At 32.5% G+C, this 17,394-nt stretch overlaps 1 protein-coding gene across 1 annotated transcript in view; it reads right to left on the minus strand.

The window, feature by feature from the left end:
• The window catches only part of LOC133198071 (uncharacterized), a 103,516-nt gene that overhangs the window by 39,508 nt on the left and 46,614 nt on the right, over positions 1-17,394 (minus strand). Inside the window, exons 8-19 of the mRNA XM_061334220.1 lie at positions 7,469-7,531; positions 7,274-7,348; positions 6,962-7,069; positions 6,665-6,746; positions 6,381-6,507; positions 5,309-5,390; positions 2,774-2,965; positions 1,936-2,062; positions 1,567-1,683; positions 1,181-1,308; positions 814-938; positions 518-660 (exon numbers count right to left, since the gene is read on the minus strand). Coding sequence (XP_061190204.1) covers positions 518-660; positions 814-938; positions 1,181-1,308; positions 1,567-1,683; positions 1,936-2,062; positions 2,774-2,965; positions 5,309-5,390; positions 6,381-6,507; positions 6,665-6,746; positions 6,962-7,069; positions 7,274-7,348; positions 7,469-7,531 — 1,369 coding nt within the window. The remainder of the gene's footprint in view (positions 1-517; positions 661-813; positions 939-1,180; positions 1,309-1,566; positions 1,684-1,935; positions 2,063-2,773; positions 2,966-5,308; positions 5,391-6,380; positions 6,508-6,664; positions 6,747-6,961; positions 7,070-7,273; positions 7,349-7,468; positions 7,532-17,394) is intronic.

Consider the following 17,394-nt stretch of genomic DNA (forward strand, 5'->3'; position numbering starts at 1 on the left):
ACATGTTTTTGCATTTCCAAATCGTGTACAAGTGTGCAACGGCCAAAAGGACCCCGTATGGAGTAAACGTGTTAGCATTTCCAAATCGTGTGCAAGTGTGCAACGGCCAAAAGGACCCCGTATGGAGTAAAAGTGTTAGCATTTCCAAATCGTGTGCAAGTGTGCAACGGCCAAAAGACCCCGTATGGAGTAAACATGTGTTAGCACTTCCAAATCGTGTGCAAGTGTGCAACGGCCAAAAGGACCCCGTATGGAGTAAACCTGTGTGATCATTTCCAAATCGTGTGCAAATGAGCAACGGCCAAAAGGACTCCGTATGGAGAATTAGGTGGATAAGGTATATCATACAAGCGATAAAATAGCACATTTATATCATTCTAAAGAAGACAATTTGAAAATATCAATAGAGGTTGCATAAAATAAACACATATTTTATCCCCTTTTAAAGAATACATTCTTTAAAAACACATTTTGTTAACAACATTGTCCTTTTTACATTCTGTTTTCTGAAATTTACCTTCTTTTTCCTTCTCAAAGTGGAGTTTGAATCCTTTGTGAGTAACTCTGCTGCCTGCAAATTTAGTATCCATGGTAACAATCATAAGTGTAGGCGAGTCTTTTGATGTCAAAAAGGTTTCACCAACGATATCTCCACACCGCCTGCCAATCAAAACGTCACGTGGTAAATATTAAAAAAGCATATCGATTATTGTACGGTAAAAATTATACATTATATAGCTGCGTAACACCTGCGCATGCAACGAACAGAACAAATGTACATGTAAAATCACGTATTACCAGATGTTAGGTTACCTGATGCCAGGTTGACCTGGAAGGTTGTACTGTATTTCTAACCAATGATAACATCGAACTGTTTTCGGGTTATATGCCAAATGAAGGTCATCTATTGTCATTTTAATAATGAATCCTTCTGGCGCCTGTTAAACAAAAGAATTGCTTTTCTAAATTAAAAAGGCAATACCCGTATTATATGTATTTCATATGACTGTCATTTTTGTACATTTTCCCTGTTTATCTGTGTAAGAACGTTCGCTCCAACTTTTTTTTCTTCTTTTTTTTAATTTTTAATTTTCTTTTTGGTAATTTTTGAAAGTGATGTAGGATAAAAATTATACAAGATAGTAATTCAAAGTTACGACTAAAAGGGTGCCATTTGTGCCTTAATTGCCCATCTGCAAATCTTTCCCTGACCGACTGGACCCGGATAGTTGGGAGATGTTACAGAAACGTCTTTGCTTTGGTCTAAAACCACATCATTTTCCTTCAGGTAAACAAAGCCACCACAGTCTGAAAAAAAAACCCAGTAAGAATCCAAGTGGTATTAAATTGATTATTAAAGGAATTGGTTTCGAGCGGTCATAAGCACAGTATTTATTAAGAACCGGAGATCAATATGTAATAAATTTCTCTTTGGGAATTTATGCAAAGTTAACTGTTTAATTCGATAACTATACAGTACTTTAAATATGTATCTTTGAGTTTATTCTATGTCTAACAATAACAATATTCTGAACTCTAAATGCACATAGATATTCCATTGTTTACCCGAGTCTGTAATCACAGTATCACACGTTGCCCCGGTAAACCCCTCGGGACAGTTACAGCCACATGTTACATTGATATATCCACCATTATAACAGTCAGGTGGCGGGGAACAATGATCTGAAATTATACGGAAGCGAAAGTAAAATTTCAAATCTTCTTTTACTGAAATTTACCTTGATATTTTAAATGATTTTAGAATGTTTATCATTAGGTCATAACTCATGCAAGATTTAGCTTTCTAATTGATTCATACGACACAATAATCTTTGTTACAGTGTTAAAAGATACGTCTTTTATTTTTCATCTCTAACATTTAAGTATGCGTATTTTCAACTCATTATTTATTTCAAAACGTTTGTAGTAAATTACCGGTGCATTTATACTGATCCAGTACATCTTTTAAATCATAAAAAGAGAAAATCTGATGGCTTGGAACTTCAAGAAATAGCAGGTTTTTGTCTCTCAATTCTATCGTTGTTTTTCCACCACCAAAGGACTAAAAATAAACATGTGTTCATCGAAGAGAAAAGTAGTATCAATCTAGGAACACAAAAAGTTGTAAATTCAGTCGTTAGACAAATCATTCAAAAGTGAGACTTTTCAATTGTCTGATTGAGGTTTCTCAATATTATACAATTTTTGATATTGCTGTTTTGAAGTCTTACAATGGTTTAGTTACCCGATGAGTACCATATTTACCTAACTAAAAATAACGAGGTTAATATTGTACATCTTGGATTGTTAAATTATTGTATTGACCGAAAAAAAACAGCAGTAGTTGATTTATAACATGTTTGAATGATACAAACCCGTTAAGCAGACCTCACATTCATTTTTGTTTGTTTACGTGTGTTTTCTTTAAACAATTTATGAATCAACAAATTATTTTTATGTATTACATCTACAAATAATTTTTAAACAGCTGAAACAATTTAGCCACAACGTAAAATTGTACATGCATGTATATATTTGTAAATATTGTCCCGATCTAATTTTAGTCTTATCTTGAAAAAGTACATTATGTTCACTTGAAGTTGAACATATCTTAGTTTGATTTCTAAAGTGTTTGATCTTAGCCATTCTATAAATTATTCTATCATATAATAAAACCGTTTATTGTTACAGTATTTATACAGGATATTTTGATATGATATATTTGTTTTACTTTTTCGACTATGTTGCTCTGAAATTCCTGTTGAATGCTTACCGTATATCCGTACTGCATCACACTTCCAACATCATACGGGTTACGATTGTAGGTCAAGCGTCTGTAAAAATTAAACTTATTATCGGGATTGATGTTCTTCCAAACAATCCTGACATACCTATCCCGATCACTCCGAGACTGCTCGTGTCTTTGTCCAAGTCTGTGCAGCATTTCATGTACGGATGTACTGACCTAAATGAATGAAAAAAAAACAATTGAACTACAACCCTATAATTTAAGACACGTGGTGTAGGTTGACCCATTCAAAGGTTATAGGGTAGATCCGGTTTTATAAATTAAAATGGTAGTAAACAGGAAATTGCTATAGTTTGTTTCCTTTAAAACATATTCTATGATTTTTTTTTTGTTTCCTTACCCTCTGAAAAATTTTCATGATTTTAAAAAGGAAAAGGAGGTTAAAAATCACGAGCTTCTTAATCTTCGCTTTTGTGAAAATTTACGGCGACATTTTTTTTCTCAAAATGCTCAATAAGCTGGTAGAATCAATCACAAACTGCAATCACAAACCTTTGTTTACCTTTCGCTATTGTTATCATTACACACAGTGGATCATACCACGAACAACTGACCAATCGTTGCATGAATAGCAACGTTTCTTGGACAACTACATGTTAACATTTTACTTCAAACACGTGGTTCAGGTCAATCTACGACCCGATATTTGATGGACTGCAAAAAACCAATTAAAACAGAATATTGTTTTTATCAAAATACAAAGATTAGAAACAAAGAAATATGTCTCGGGCATTTGTAATGTGTTGATACGTTTTTAACTAGAAAATGTACATTATAAATGTAGTCTTTGCAACATTCAGCGCTTCAAGGAAAAGGAAAATGAGCAGCATCTCTTAAGCAATAAAAGTGGGGGGTTTTGTACATTATAATACCAGTGAACACGTGTTTTTGTCCAGGGAATCCACCTGACATTTGTATGGCTTTGAGATATCTAAAATTTCACGTTTATTTATTATTAATAAGAAATGAATTGTTTCTAAATGTTAAATAATAGAATAAAAATTGACATACTGCTTTTTATCTACGATCGAAATGCATGGAAAAATGTTCATTGTGCCTTTCCGATCGCCTGAAGATTTGGTTTTTTCTAAGCGTAAAATTCCTGTAGTATCCGTAGTAACTCCTAATGCAATTCAACTCATTCAGCTGATTTATGAACGTAAGCCATGTTGCATGGTACCTCATTTGCTAATCTGACGCCAAAAAATAAGGCCCCAGTTTCAATTCGTGTGTTTGTCCAAAAAAGAAATTTTAATACATAACTTCAGAAAATAATGTCATTAAGAATACATATTGAAGTTTGAATGAATTCAAGAGAGACTGGAGTGCATTTCTACCGATATTATACAGGGGTGAAAACTGAAACGCAACATAACTTTTTTGTTTACCATGTCTCCACGTGCTAGTCACTTCGTAGCCACATTTCCGTGAATAATTTACCTTATCTCGCTATAGTCTCGCTAATTCTCGTCAGAGCTACTGCGAACTCCTCGGGTATTATAGTTTGTAGAACACCGAAAAATAAAAGGTTCCGAACACATTAGTAAGGCTGAACTAGTGCATACTAAAATGTACACCTACTTGAAATAATAAAAAAATATATGGAACGCGAAGTACATGTACCTAGGAATTGTACAAATAAAAAAAATGTTCTATTAAACATACATCCTTATATATTATACACTGTACAACATTTAACTCAGAGTGACCAGTTATTGAAATATCACTTTTCCTTAGATACATGTAGAGACATGGATGTGCACCAAAGTTGAATATATCTAGTTGATATCTTATCAATTTATAAATTGATATACATGTATTACGTTAACTTGTGAATTTCAAACAATCATACGTATTTTTCCCCATTATATGTATCAATATGTAATGTTATTTAATAAATAAATCCAGTTTCTTATATATTTCATATGAATCGTTCCCTTTTCATTTCATTGGTTAATAGATAACGCTTCAGTGATGGCGTCTAGGGGAAACATCGGGAAACATACTTGGTTCCATATGAACCGGTAATCCTCTAGAAAATTAACTGTGCCGTAGTATATTTTTCAAATGAAATTAAGAAAATTATGCGTAAGTGTATGATTCATTATCACACGTCTTCAATCAAAAGCTTTTATGACCTTTTTCACGTGTATATAATCTGTAGCTTCCACTCACCGACCGTTCACGGTAGTTCAGTCGGTAGAAGGCTCGCTCCGTGATCGGGAGGTCGTGAGTTCGAATCTCGGCCACGACTGACCTAAGTCGATAAAAACGGGTAGCAACTGTTTCTTCACCATGCGCTCCATGAGACCTTAAAAACCGAGGCCCCGTGTCACGGTAGGCGTTGGCACGATAAAGTTCCCTCACTGCTCAATGGCCCTGAGTGCCGAGTAAAAGTCAAAATTTGAAGCCCTTCACCGGTATATGGTGACGTCTCTATATGAGTGAAAATTTCTCGAATGGGACGTAAAACAACTTACAATCAATCAATCCACTCACCGATCCACATCCGGGTTCTGCTAATGTAATCACGAGTTCGCCTTTTCCATAGAACCCTACACCAGAACTACATCCTGATCCACTGAAAAAAGAGAAATTTATACCCCGGCTCTAATGTTTGATGATCAGATTAATATCTTGTTTTGGAATGCTCAACAGGATATATAGAGAGGGACGAAAACATGGTATATTTATATGGTATATTCATCGTAATCATTACGGAACAAAAATTGTGCAATGTGTTGTCCCAACTTAAAGATTTTATTTTGATGACCATGATAATAATTGAAAATCTATATAAACTATATTAAATATCAATTCTCCAGTTCTCTTTTATGCATACTGATCTAGGACGATACAATTTGTACTAAATATTGGATAAAACCAACGTTTTTATATCCAAAGAAACCTTAACATTAATCGATAATGTAAAATAATTTCACAACTATTAAGTTTTACACCACAACTATCAATTTTATGACGTATTGAAAAGAGGGGGGGGGGGGGGGAGAGGTTTAGGTATTCTTTTGTTCCCCAGTGCTTCTAAAGAGCCTTGTATATTTTATACGCAATATGTTTCTTTTAAATAAAAAATGTTAAATTAATAAAGTTTGCGCCAACTTTAATATTTGTTTGCCCTCTCCCGACTCAGGCAGGAAAAACTGAGTCGAAAGGTGGTGAGAATTTCTCTTTTCCACAGAAAATTTTAATTTCAATGCTGAATTTTCAAAATCTGTTATCCAGAATACATAAAAATGATTCCTAAAGGTCTAAAAATGTTTTGAGTCGGGTCATTCCTAGTCAGTCGGTCGAGAGAGGGCATCCAAATAATTTTCTAAAAAATGGCCTTATATAAAAAAAAAATATTTGAATAACTTAACTCAAATGATGTAGTGAACATAAGAGCATTATTATCTTTTTTTTTTTTTTTTTAAAATATTTTTGAGATTTTGGCCTGGGAAAATAAAGATAAATATGGCCTTATTTTGAATCTTATACCATTGACAGGTTAGATTCTTAACATGGTTTTTAACTTCAATTTACACTGTAGAAACCTCTACAGAAAACGTACCTCTGAACTCGAACGTATGCCTGGTGACCTACTTCTTGGGTTACTTCCGGCGACCTTGGCTTCCATCGAATACAAGTGAGTTCATTAAATAACGCGATTGCGTCTTGGAATGGTTTTCTATTTGCACCTTAAAAAAAAAACTTTTATTTTTATTTTACTTACCTTTTCTGCATAAATTGCATTATTTGATTTTAAATTTCAATTGAATGCTTTAAATTTTACAACAGATATTCTAATCATAATGATCAAAAGTTCAATTTTCATATTCGAAGATGAAAACGTACGCAGATTATCATCAAATATGAAGGGAACGATGCCTTTAGGCCAGTTTTGCCAACTCGGTCCAAAGTTCCTTTTCCTGCGTTTCTGAAAATAACACACGATTTATGATTTTTTGAAAGTATAATTAAATGCAGCAAGATATAGACACTTCCAACCACCATTTTAAAGGTAATTTTCAGGGTTTTTCATTACATCTATCATTGTATATTTTTGTATATATCTTCACTTAGGTATTTTAGGCACTAGAAGTTTACATCAATTTATAACACTCTATACACTGTGGCTTCATACCAACATACCTCTTTTCCACTTCCGCCCTCCTTCTCCGACTCCTCTTTTGTCTCTACAGTTTTGTCCAATTTCTGTTCCTTAAATTTTTCGGACTTTTCCGGATGGAGCCCTTGAGGCTGAAAAAAAAAGCCTCTATGAATAAAATAACTCCATATACGCTTAAAATAATCATTTATTTCTTATCTGTACTACAGTTTTAGTATATTTGTATATATACATAATTTTTCTCTTTGTTTTTTTTTTTGTTGTTGTTGTTGCTTTTTTAAAAGTAGTTTGTTAATTGTTAGCACTAAAATTTAACGGCAATTTAGTGTACTCACATGTTGGATTTGCCCATTTATTCCTACGCCCATACTGTATAACAGCCGCTGATCCGGATCCTCTGGGCTTATATTCTAGTAAAAAAAATTATCAGATACAGGTAGCTGCACAGGGCAGTCACAATTCAGATTGAACAACGCTGGAAAATTTTCCTTTTCGTTTGCACTGGTTTTAGCCAATTAAGAGATTAATACCTGTTTATCAATTTTGTCTTCGTTACGAATTCTCGTTTCATCTTTATTTTCCAACCTTTCTCTCTTAAAGATTAAAAACAAAGTTTCAAACTATACTATCTTGAATTTAAAACAGAATTCCTCGTAAATGTAGCTTTTAAAGACAGATGATACAAATAATATTTCTTCAAAAATAATAAAAGTACATGTAACAGCTATAGCCATGTCTATACATAAATTGAATAAGTTTAGTCGCATTTAATAGTAATTGTTAATTATCATTCAAGACTTTATAACGTCCTATAAAGTGATGAAAAAAAAATCGATTGATTTATGAGAATAACATTAAAAAGTTAGAATTTTGAACATCATGACATTTTTACAGTAAACAATATTTTAGAAATTTAATATTTGCGTAATTTACAACCAAAAAACGTCCAAATTTAAAAATATACATGTATATTAATCGAGATATCCTTTTTTGGATCATCTTTCGTTAAATTTTTTGATTGGATTTGAAATAATTAAAGTATCTGAAACATTTCACTTACATAAATATTTGATGTTTTATTAATGAAGGTTGTAAAGTAAAATACATTGAGTAGAATAAAAACAGCACTTAAGGATTATTTTATATATAGTGTGATACGTGCCTCCTCTGTAGTTTGTTCGCCAAGCTCTAAAAGTCTTCTGATGTCATCAAGTAGACGTTCTCTGTAAGCTAAGTAAAATAGATGATTAGATTATACAAATGATGAATAAATGTTTCGATCCATAGTATGAAGGATATTACAAGCACATGAACACACCCCCTCCCCCCACAAATAAATAAATGGATGCGCAGATTGGATATGTTTGTTTGTTGTTTAACGTCCCTCTCGAGAAATTTTCGCTCATATGGAGACGCCAACACTGGCCGAGGGAAGGCCACAAATTTTGACCTATACTCAACACTGCCATTGAGCAGTGAGGGATCTTTTTGTGCCAGCACCTACTGCGGTTTATACGGTCTCGTCCAAGAGACCGGTCTCCACGTCCAACAGTGGAATTCGAACCCGCGACGTAAAGATCAACTCTAGGGCAGACGCTCTAACCACTGCGCCACTCGGGCGACTGCATAGATTGGTAAATATACTTTTAAGTACAGTTCCACGTAACAATCAGGCAGCCTATATATAAAAGGTGATACATGGGGGTTCTCAGAAATTAATGATTTTTCGCTCACAGTTTTTTCTTGGTCTATAAGCCGTGTATGTGGAAGGAAAAATATTTTGGGTCATTGTTACTATGGAAACCTGGACAAAGAAATTTCCCTAGCAACCGCCCAATTTTTCTTTGTAGATTGATGAAATTTCACTCATTTTGAAGGCTTTATACCAAACGTAAATATAGTGATTTTTTTCTCTTATTTAGTGTAATAAGAAAGATACATTTTTAAAGTGTTCTGTCAACATAATAAAAAGAAATTACATTCTCTAATATATTTGCTATAGACACAGGTAAAGATACATGTTTCCCATTTTTTGCTGATTCAGCATTTTGCTTGATTTTAGCAAAAATCAAGTCAATATTATTCATTTCACCATCTTAATACAACTGTTTCATCTATTTCGTGTAAAACCACTGGAAAGCCTCTCTTAGAATTTGAAATAAAAAGTTTTGCGAGTTTGAAAATTCCTATCTGTTGCTAAGCAACAAAAATGATGGTTTGATTAATTAAAAAAGGGGAAAATGAAAAGCATTGCAAGAAAAATCGAATAAATTGTAATCATTGAGTACCATAAACAAATTTTAAAATAGTAAAATATACAGTATTCTTCCTTGTATACTAAAGACTATTTTACAATAAGCTATCTCCATAGCAACAGCAAATTTTCCTTAGCAACGAAGCATTGAAAGTTATTTATCGGACATATTCATCTAATTTTTTAAAAGATTATCTGATTCTCATTGTTGGATTGCTATTGCCCAGAATCGACATTGTCAAACTGGTTTTTCAAAGGTATTTTTGAGTTAATTCATCCATAGCAACAGAACTTGTCTACATAACAACAAATGTATTTTATAAAGAATCAGTATGTAGCAATTCCTCAGCAAAAATCTTTGTCTTTAAAGGATGTTTACTAGGCAAAAACATTCTACTAATGGGAATGAATATTACTTACTTGCCTTATGACTGTGGTATTTTTTTCACTTTGAAATAGTAAATCAATAACCTATTTTTCATGCTAGTGGCTTATTGAGACTCTAGAGTCTTAAAATTTCTTGCAAATTCCTGAAAATTTTGCATCATGACCAATATTTGCAACGAAAACTGGGTAGTCTAACTTCTGATAAGTTTAAAAAAAAACAGTAATCTCGTAATAAAAAAAAATAGATTTTTGATAAGGTCTACATGTGACAATGCAGACCTGGTGAGGTATTGGTTGACCGAGGCCGAAGGCTGAGGTTAATCAGTTTCTGACAAAGTCCGTATAGTAACAAGTAGACCTAATTCAAAAGTCAATAACTGTATTTTAAAGTATCAGGATTTTTTTTTTTTTTTTTTTTTTTATACATTTTTCACAATCCACCTATTTTCTTCATCAAATATATATTAACGCCCATAATATACTTAGTATTTTGTTTTGCAGCAAGATATCATAATTATTTTTCAACAGTTTAAACTGTTTAACAAAGGTGGAAAATAGTATATTAAAACTATAAATATTCAAACCATTTACTTATAAGGAGTTTAGACGGTTCGGTACTGGAGTCTGTGCGCAATTTGACTGGCAGATAAAAATGTAAGCAAAGCTATCAAGATTGGCTAAGACAGAAAACCTAAATAAACAAACTCTTTGTAGCGAGACTTCTGTCTCCTGAATTACAAGATAAAAAAAACCTTATTTTGATGAGATTACTACATATGTAATAAGTTATAATGAGATACTAACTCATGAACAAGATAGCTAATTTATTATTAAAAAAAAATGACTAACTCGTTGAAACTTTTTAACAAGATAACAAACTCGTTGTAACGAGACTACTAACTCCTGGAGAATGAGATTAAAAAATTATTATAATATGATACCAACTCGTTATAAAAGCAAGATAGGAAATTCATTTTATTGGGGGTAACTAATTCATTATTTAAGGAATGAATTTCATAGCTACTCCAGTTATACCGTACGGTATAACCTGCGTTGGGACAGTTTCCGCTTTATAAACCATGAAGCGGTTCATAAAAAGGGTAAATTGTTCCAACCCAGGTTATACCAGTGTAACTTGGGCAGCTATTAATTAAATTCATTTCTTATAATTTAATTTTCCAATTAAGGCAATTTTCCTTAAGAAATGCCTTCAAATTAAGCATATTTTAAAAGTACCTCAAGCCAAATAATACGTTTTTGGTGTAAGTCATTGTGACGTAGGCAACATATGTTATACGGTATAAACTACATCTTTTATTCTATCAAATGACGTGTTACAACCAGAATTAAATTATTACGAGATAACTAACTCTCGATTTTTATTATTTACTAGTCTAGTTATTACAGGCTATTTACATGTAATAACTAAAAAATATTTTTGATATAACGAGCTTAATGAAAAAATAAAAGAAATACACTGAAAATAGTGATAGTCTTGTTTCATGAAATAAACAATTAAAGTTTGTGCTTTAACTGTAATCTAAGCTTGTTTTATATCTCCAAGTTGGTTCAATACGCAAGAGATGCTCTAGGTACGAATAATTTCTAAAAGGAGGCAAGCTACTGACAAACAAGTTGATGAAATAAGAATATCAACAGTCTTGTTTATAGTCATAATTTCGCAAGTTCTATGGTCGATACAATGACTTTGTCAGCAAATGCAATCTATCTTTGAATTGTATGCTGGCTGAACCCATTCATAGTATTTTTTTTATTGATTATATCCTTAATATTCCTTTGTATAAATATGATCTCCTGTTATGGCGCCTCTATTCTCCTGGGTGGCAATGATTTGAAAAAAAAATAAATTAACATTAACTGAAGATGCTTTTATATTTTTATGACCAATCATGGCTTTGTTGGTCTTGTGAAGAATTTAAGATTTCCCCTTTGTCTTCATATTTAAAACTTTGATCGCCCATTGTGGCCCCGCCCTACCCCATGATTTGAACAAGATTTTTTTTAAATGATGCCATTAATTTTTCACAAAATCATCATAATATCCCTTTTGAAGAAGGCGTGTCCCTTCATCTGAACAAACTTGAATCCCCTTTACTCAAGGATACTTTGTGGCTAGTTTGGTTGAAATTGGCCCAGTGGTTCTTGAGAAGGTAGATGAAAATGTGAAAAGTTTACAATTACAACGACGACAGACGTCGGACTCTTTTTGATCAGAAAAGCTCACTAGAGCCTTCACTCAGGTTAGCTAAAAATCCTTAGCAACTTCAAATTGGTTCCCCCAAGAAGAAGGGTGATCGTTGTTGATTCTGAGGTCACAAAGTCAAGGGTAAAAGAAAAATAACCCAGACAAGAATTTTTTTTTTCCTTTCCAGCCAGTGATCTTGAGCTCGGAGGAATGATCTTTATTCAATATGAGGACACACCCTCGGATCATTAGCAAGCTCTGTTTCAAGTAAAGCTACAAGTGAATCACCATTACAAAGTTGGAGTTCAGACAAGCATTTAATATGTTTTCGTCAGTGACCTTGAACTTGCCAAAACCTATATGGGTCAAGGTCATGAATTACCCATGGTCAAAAGCATTCTCTGTACAACGTATAAGCCTATTAATTCTCAATTACAAAGTTAAAGGACAAACCAGAATTTTATACTTTCTGTAGGTGAACTTGAACTTCCGCGCAAAAATGGGTTTGGGTTAAGGTCGGCTTTACTCTTAGGTCAAAAGCAATCTTTGTACCAAGTATGAGCTTCTAGTAATTCTCCATTATATAGTTTTTCTGCCAGTGAATACGTACTTGCCGGAATGACCTAGGGTCAAAGTCAACAAACACTCTTGGATCATCAGCAAATTTTATTCCATGTATGAGCTTCCAGAGATTCGCCATTACAAAATCACTTATTACCCAGATAATTATAAAATTTTTCACCAAATGACCTTGAACTAATCAAAAGGCTTTGGGTCAAGGTCTTAACACACTTAGGTCAACAAAGCTATTACTGTACTAAGTATGAGCATCCAATGATTCCCCGTTACAAAGTTTTGGACCGGGCAACAACTTTTATACACTTTTTTTGCCAGTGACCTTGAACATGCTGGCATGACCTTGTGTCAAGGGCATGGCACCTCCTTGGGTCATAAGCAATCTCTGTACAAAGTATGAGCTTCCAGTGTTTTTCAAGTTATAGCGAGAAGATTGCATGGACGGAAGGACACACAGTAAAGGGATTTCTGTATAACACACACCCCAACCCCCCAACTTTGTTTATGTGGATATTTGAATATTTGTTACAATTTCAATAGCATAGGAAGATTCAACAAAAAAGTAGAATAGCCAGTCAGATTGCGCAAATTCAGTCTAACTGCAAAAATGTAATATATATATTTTTAAAAACTTTCATGAATACATGTTTGTGCTAAATATTACTTTCCTTGCCTTGTTGCTAAGGAAAATTTTCTGTTGCCATGGGAGATGGAAAATTTTTTAATTGCATTTAGTTTACACAGAAGAATATTGTATATTTTATTCTTTTAAAATTTGTGTTTGGTACGCAATGAATACAATATAAACATTTGTTTTTATTGACCTTTTGAATTCGGCCTACTCTTGCCCATGCGGACTTTGTCAGGAACTGATTAACCTCAGCCTTCGGCCTCGGTCAATCAATACCTCACCAGTTCTGCATTGTCACAAGTAGACCTCATCAAAAGTCAATTTTTTTTATTACAAGATTACTGTTTTTTAAAAACTTGTCAGAAGTTAGACTATCCAATTTTCGATGCAAATATTGGTCATGATGCAAAATTTTCAGGAATTTGCAAGAAATCTTAAGACTCTCAAGTCTCAATTGTCCACTGGCATGAAAAGTAGGTCATTGATTTACTATTTCAAAGTGAAAAAAAAATACCAGTCATAAGTCAAATAAATGATTTTTCATTCCCATAAGTAGAATGTTTTTGCCTAGTAAACATCCTTTAAAGACACAAATTTTGTTGAGGAATTGCTGCATACTGATTCTTTATAAAATACATTTGCTATGTAGACAAGTTCTGTTGCTATGGATGAATTAACTTAAAAAAATACTTTTTAAAAAACAGTTTGACAATGTCGATTCTGGGCAATAGCAATCCAACAATGAGAATCAGATAATCTTTTAAAACTTAGATGAATATGTGCTAAAAATAACTTTCAATGCTTCGTTGCTAAGGAAAATTTGCTGTTGCTATGGAGATAGCTTGTAAAATAATCTTTAGTATACAAGGAAGAATATTGAATATTCTATTAGTTTAAAATTTGTATTTGGTACTCAATGATTACAATTTATACGATTTTTCTTCCAATGTTTTACAATTATCCTTTTTTAATTAATCAAACCATCCATTTTTGTTGCTTAGCAACAGATAGGAATTTTCAAATTTGCAAAACTTTTTATTTCAAATTCTTAGAGAAGCTTATCTGTAGTTTTACAAGAAATAGATGAAACAGTTGTATTAAGATGGTGAAATGAATAATATTGACTTGATTTTTGCTAAAATCAAGCAAAATGCTGAATCAGCAAAAAATGGGAAACATGTATCTTTACCTGTGTCTATAGCAAATATATTAGAGAATGTAATTTCTTTTTATTATGTTGACAGAACACTTTAAAAATGTATCTTTCTTATTACACTAAATAAGATAAAAAAATCACTATATTTACGTTTGGTATAAAGCCTTCAAAATGAGTGAAATTTCGTCAATCTACAAAGAAAAATTGGGCGGTTGCTAGGGAAATTTCTTTGTCCAGGTTTCCATAGTAACAATGACCCAAAATATTTTTCCCTCCACATACACGGCTTATAGCCCAAGAAAAAACTGTGAGTGAAAAATCATTAATTTCTGAATACCCTTTGTATCACCTCCTGCCTGATTGTTACGTGGACCTGTACTTAATTGACTTACTAGGATTGTAAATTATGTAAATTTCAAATTTTTATGAAAAAAAAATCTTGATTCTCCTTGATTTTTAAAATTTACATCACTGGATTGATATCTAGGAGGTATCAAGGGTCTTAGAGCCCCCCCCCCCCCCCCCAATATTTTAAAGTAAAGATTAATAGTAAATCGGAGTATTAAAATATTTACAACAGTAATCTATAGAAAATTTCTGTAAGGGTAGTGTAAAATGTAATTCTTTGAATGGTTACTCACCATACCCATGTTTTTTTTTTTAATTCATTTTTTAGTTTTCTCTTTAATACAAACATCAGAAAGAGGATATCAATTTATTAAACAATTTTATCTAGATACATTGTATATACTGTCTGAGGGTTTTATTCAGTGTAATAAAATATTTAAAAAAAATGCTTTTTTTGTTAAACTCACTTAAAGATGTTCGTTTCTGGGCTTTTGAGCAGATTTCTGTATTGACCTCTATTTAAAAAATTCTACAAACATGTGCACTGTTTTAGTTCTTACAATAAATTTGGATTCTACAGTGCTAATTAAACAATATTCTATTAAACTCCCATTATTAAATTCCATACCGAGAGCATTAAGTAAGGAAACTTATTTTGTGGCGGAAAGTTTATTAGAAGAAAATGATCAATTTTTCTCTTTTGAAGTATTTACAGTATTGTTAAGTTTGGATTTCTATTTTTACATGCAGCCTGTACACAAAGTTATTTGTGCATTGAAATTTTTATGCAAGTATATTAAATTAACTGTCATGAATTCTATTATCATATATTTTGTCAAATATAGCAAATATATTGCGAAAGTCCTTGGAAAAAAAATAGCCCGGATAAAGCTTAAAATACGCTCTATTTTAGTATTATCTAAAAATTAACCTCACAGACCCCCACTTTTAAATTTCTTTTCTGAATATATAAGATAATTTTAAGCAATCTGATTAAATTCAGAAAAAATGCCATTAGTTTCAAATTTTTGAGTGCAAAAAGGTCACATAATTGACTATGCAAAGTACATGTAATTTGGAAAATTTTGGTTGCAATTTTTCTGTCACAAATTTCAATGTGACTGTTCAAGATGAAAAAAGATTTTTTTTTTGGTGTTTGTTTCCATAATTTCATCAATTGTTTCCATAATTTTCCATAATTTATTTGAATAAAAGATATTACAGGAAAAACTTTGATAAATAGATTTATGTGCAAGACGTTATTACAGTGCAAAGGGGTTATATTAAAATCTCCGTAGCGCCAAAAGAAGCGCATTGATTCCATTTTTTGTTTTGATTTTAAATTTAGCTATGCGTAAAGACTCTACAAATATACTTGATAAAAAAAATTCTCAATAGTTTTGAAAACAGGATCCAACCTCCTTAAGACGTCTAGTTTAGGACGACTCTATGTAAGCATTAATTCATATGCGAAAGTTTGTCCTAGGATCATCCTGAAAATGTTCTAAGATTAAGAACTCTGCTGGATTGTAAACATCTCTACCTTATGTAGACTAAAGGAAGACATTGGCATGAAAAAGACATTCTTGATAATTGAAATGGATATCCTGGATACAGAGAAATGGAGATCCAGTAAAAAATATGACTTTTTATACATTTTAATTCGTTAACCTGTGAATATTAGATAAGTTTGTATTAGGCTCTCAACATTTTATTCAAAAGATGAAGAGAAAAATGGATGGATTTTTTTTAATTGTTTATTGAATAAAAACCTTGAACATTGCCTTTTTGAACACCATATCCGATTCAGTGACGACTCTTGATAATTTTTTTTTTATTGCAAAATTTGTTAATAGCAATACAAACTAGTGCTAATTGTAACGGGAACCGTTACAGATGTTCCCCAAACGGCTCCCCAATCCCTTATGATGCCCCATTCCCTACAAGCTTCAATAAATTAGACAATACTTTTGTAATATAGATGGACGCTTTATTTTTAAGGGTATTTCATTGGAAAACTACTCCGATAGAGCCATATGGGTATTAACCAATCAAAATTTCAGCGCATGTGCTTGCACATGTTTTCTACATTTTTCACATTTATTTTCTTATAGTGTCTCACAATACATACATTTGTGTTAAATATTAAAGAATCTCATTGAAAAATAAGAATCAGAATTCAGCATACGCGCATACATGGCCTTGCATTCAATGTTGATAGTATTATAATGTAGGAGCTCTATGTGCCTATCCATGTCGTAAATTTCATCCTGTTTTGTTGAAAACCAAGGGAATTATAGACATTTAAAGTTTCAACCAATCAGATTGCAGCACACCTGCATGCGCGTGTTTTCAAGAAATTTCCTATATAACATGTTGAAGCACCTTATAATATATACTAATATTCAAAATTTCAAAGTATTTTGTCAAAAAACAAGGAAATTACTGAGATTTTTGTATCAGCCAATCAGAGAAGAGCGCACGTGCATGCGCGTGAGTTCACGCTAATTTGACAATGTTATCTTGTCTAGACTACTAATATATCTTTATATTTTGAGTTTCAAAGCAATTCATCAAGAAATATAAAAGTTACGGCTTCATCAAGTATATCAGTCATTTCACTCATTGCACGCGCGCGCACGTGCATGCATGTGTGCGCAAAATGACCTTCGTTCCGAACACCTACACAACATGCCTATTAACCCTAAAAAGGTTTCATGTCAATCGGACGAGTGGTTCTATGAGAACACTCCCGGACAAAAAAGTACCGGAGAAGAAAGTAGAAAAAAAGAATAATAATAATAATAATAATAATAATAAGACACAGAGTAAAAACAATATGTTCCCAAACTTCGTTTGGGGAACATAATAACAGAAAACAAATATCAAAATCCTTTT

The sequence above is a fragment of the Saccostrea echinata genome, unplaced genomic scaffold (genome assembly GCF_033153115.1).
Source record: "Saccostrea echinata isolate AGI-Se365-2 ecotype Australia unplaced genomic scaffold, CSIRO_AGI_Sech_v1 ptg000033l, whole genome shotgun sequence".
Taxonomy (NCBI): Eukaryota; Metazoa; Mollusca; class Bivalvia; order Ostreida; family Ostreidae; genus Saccostrea; species Saccostrea echinata.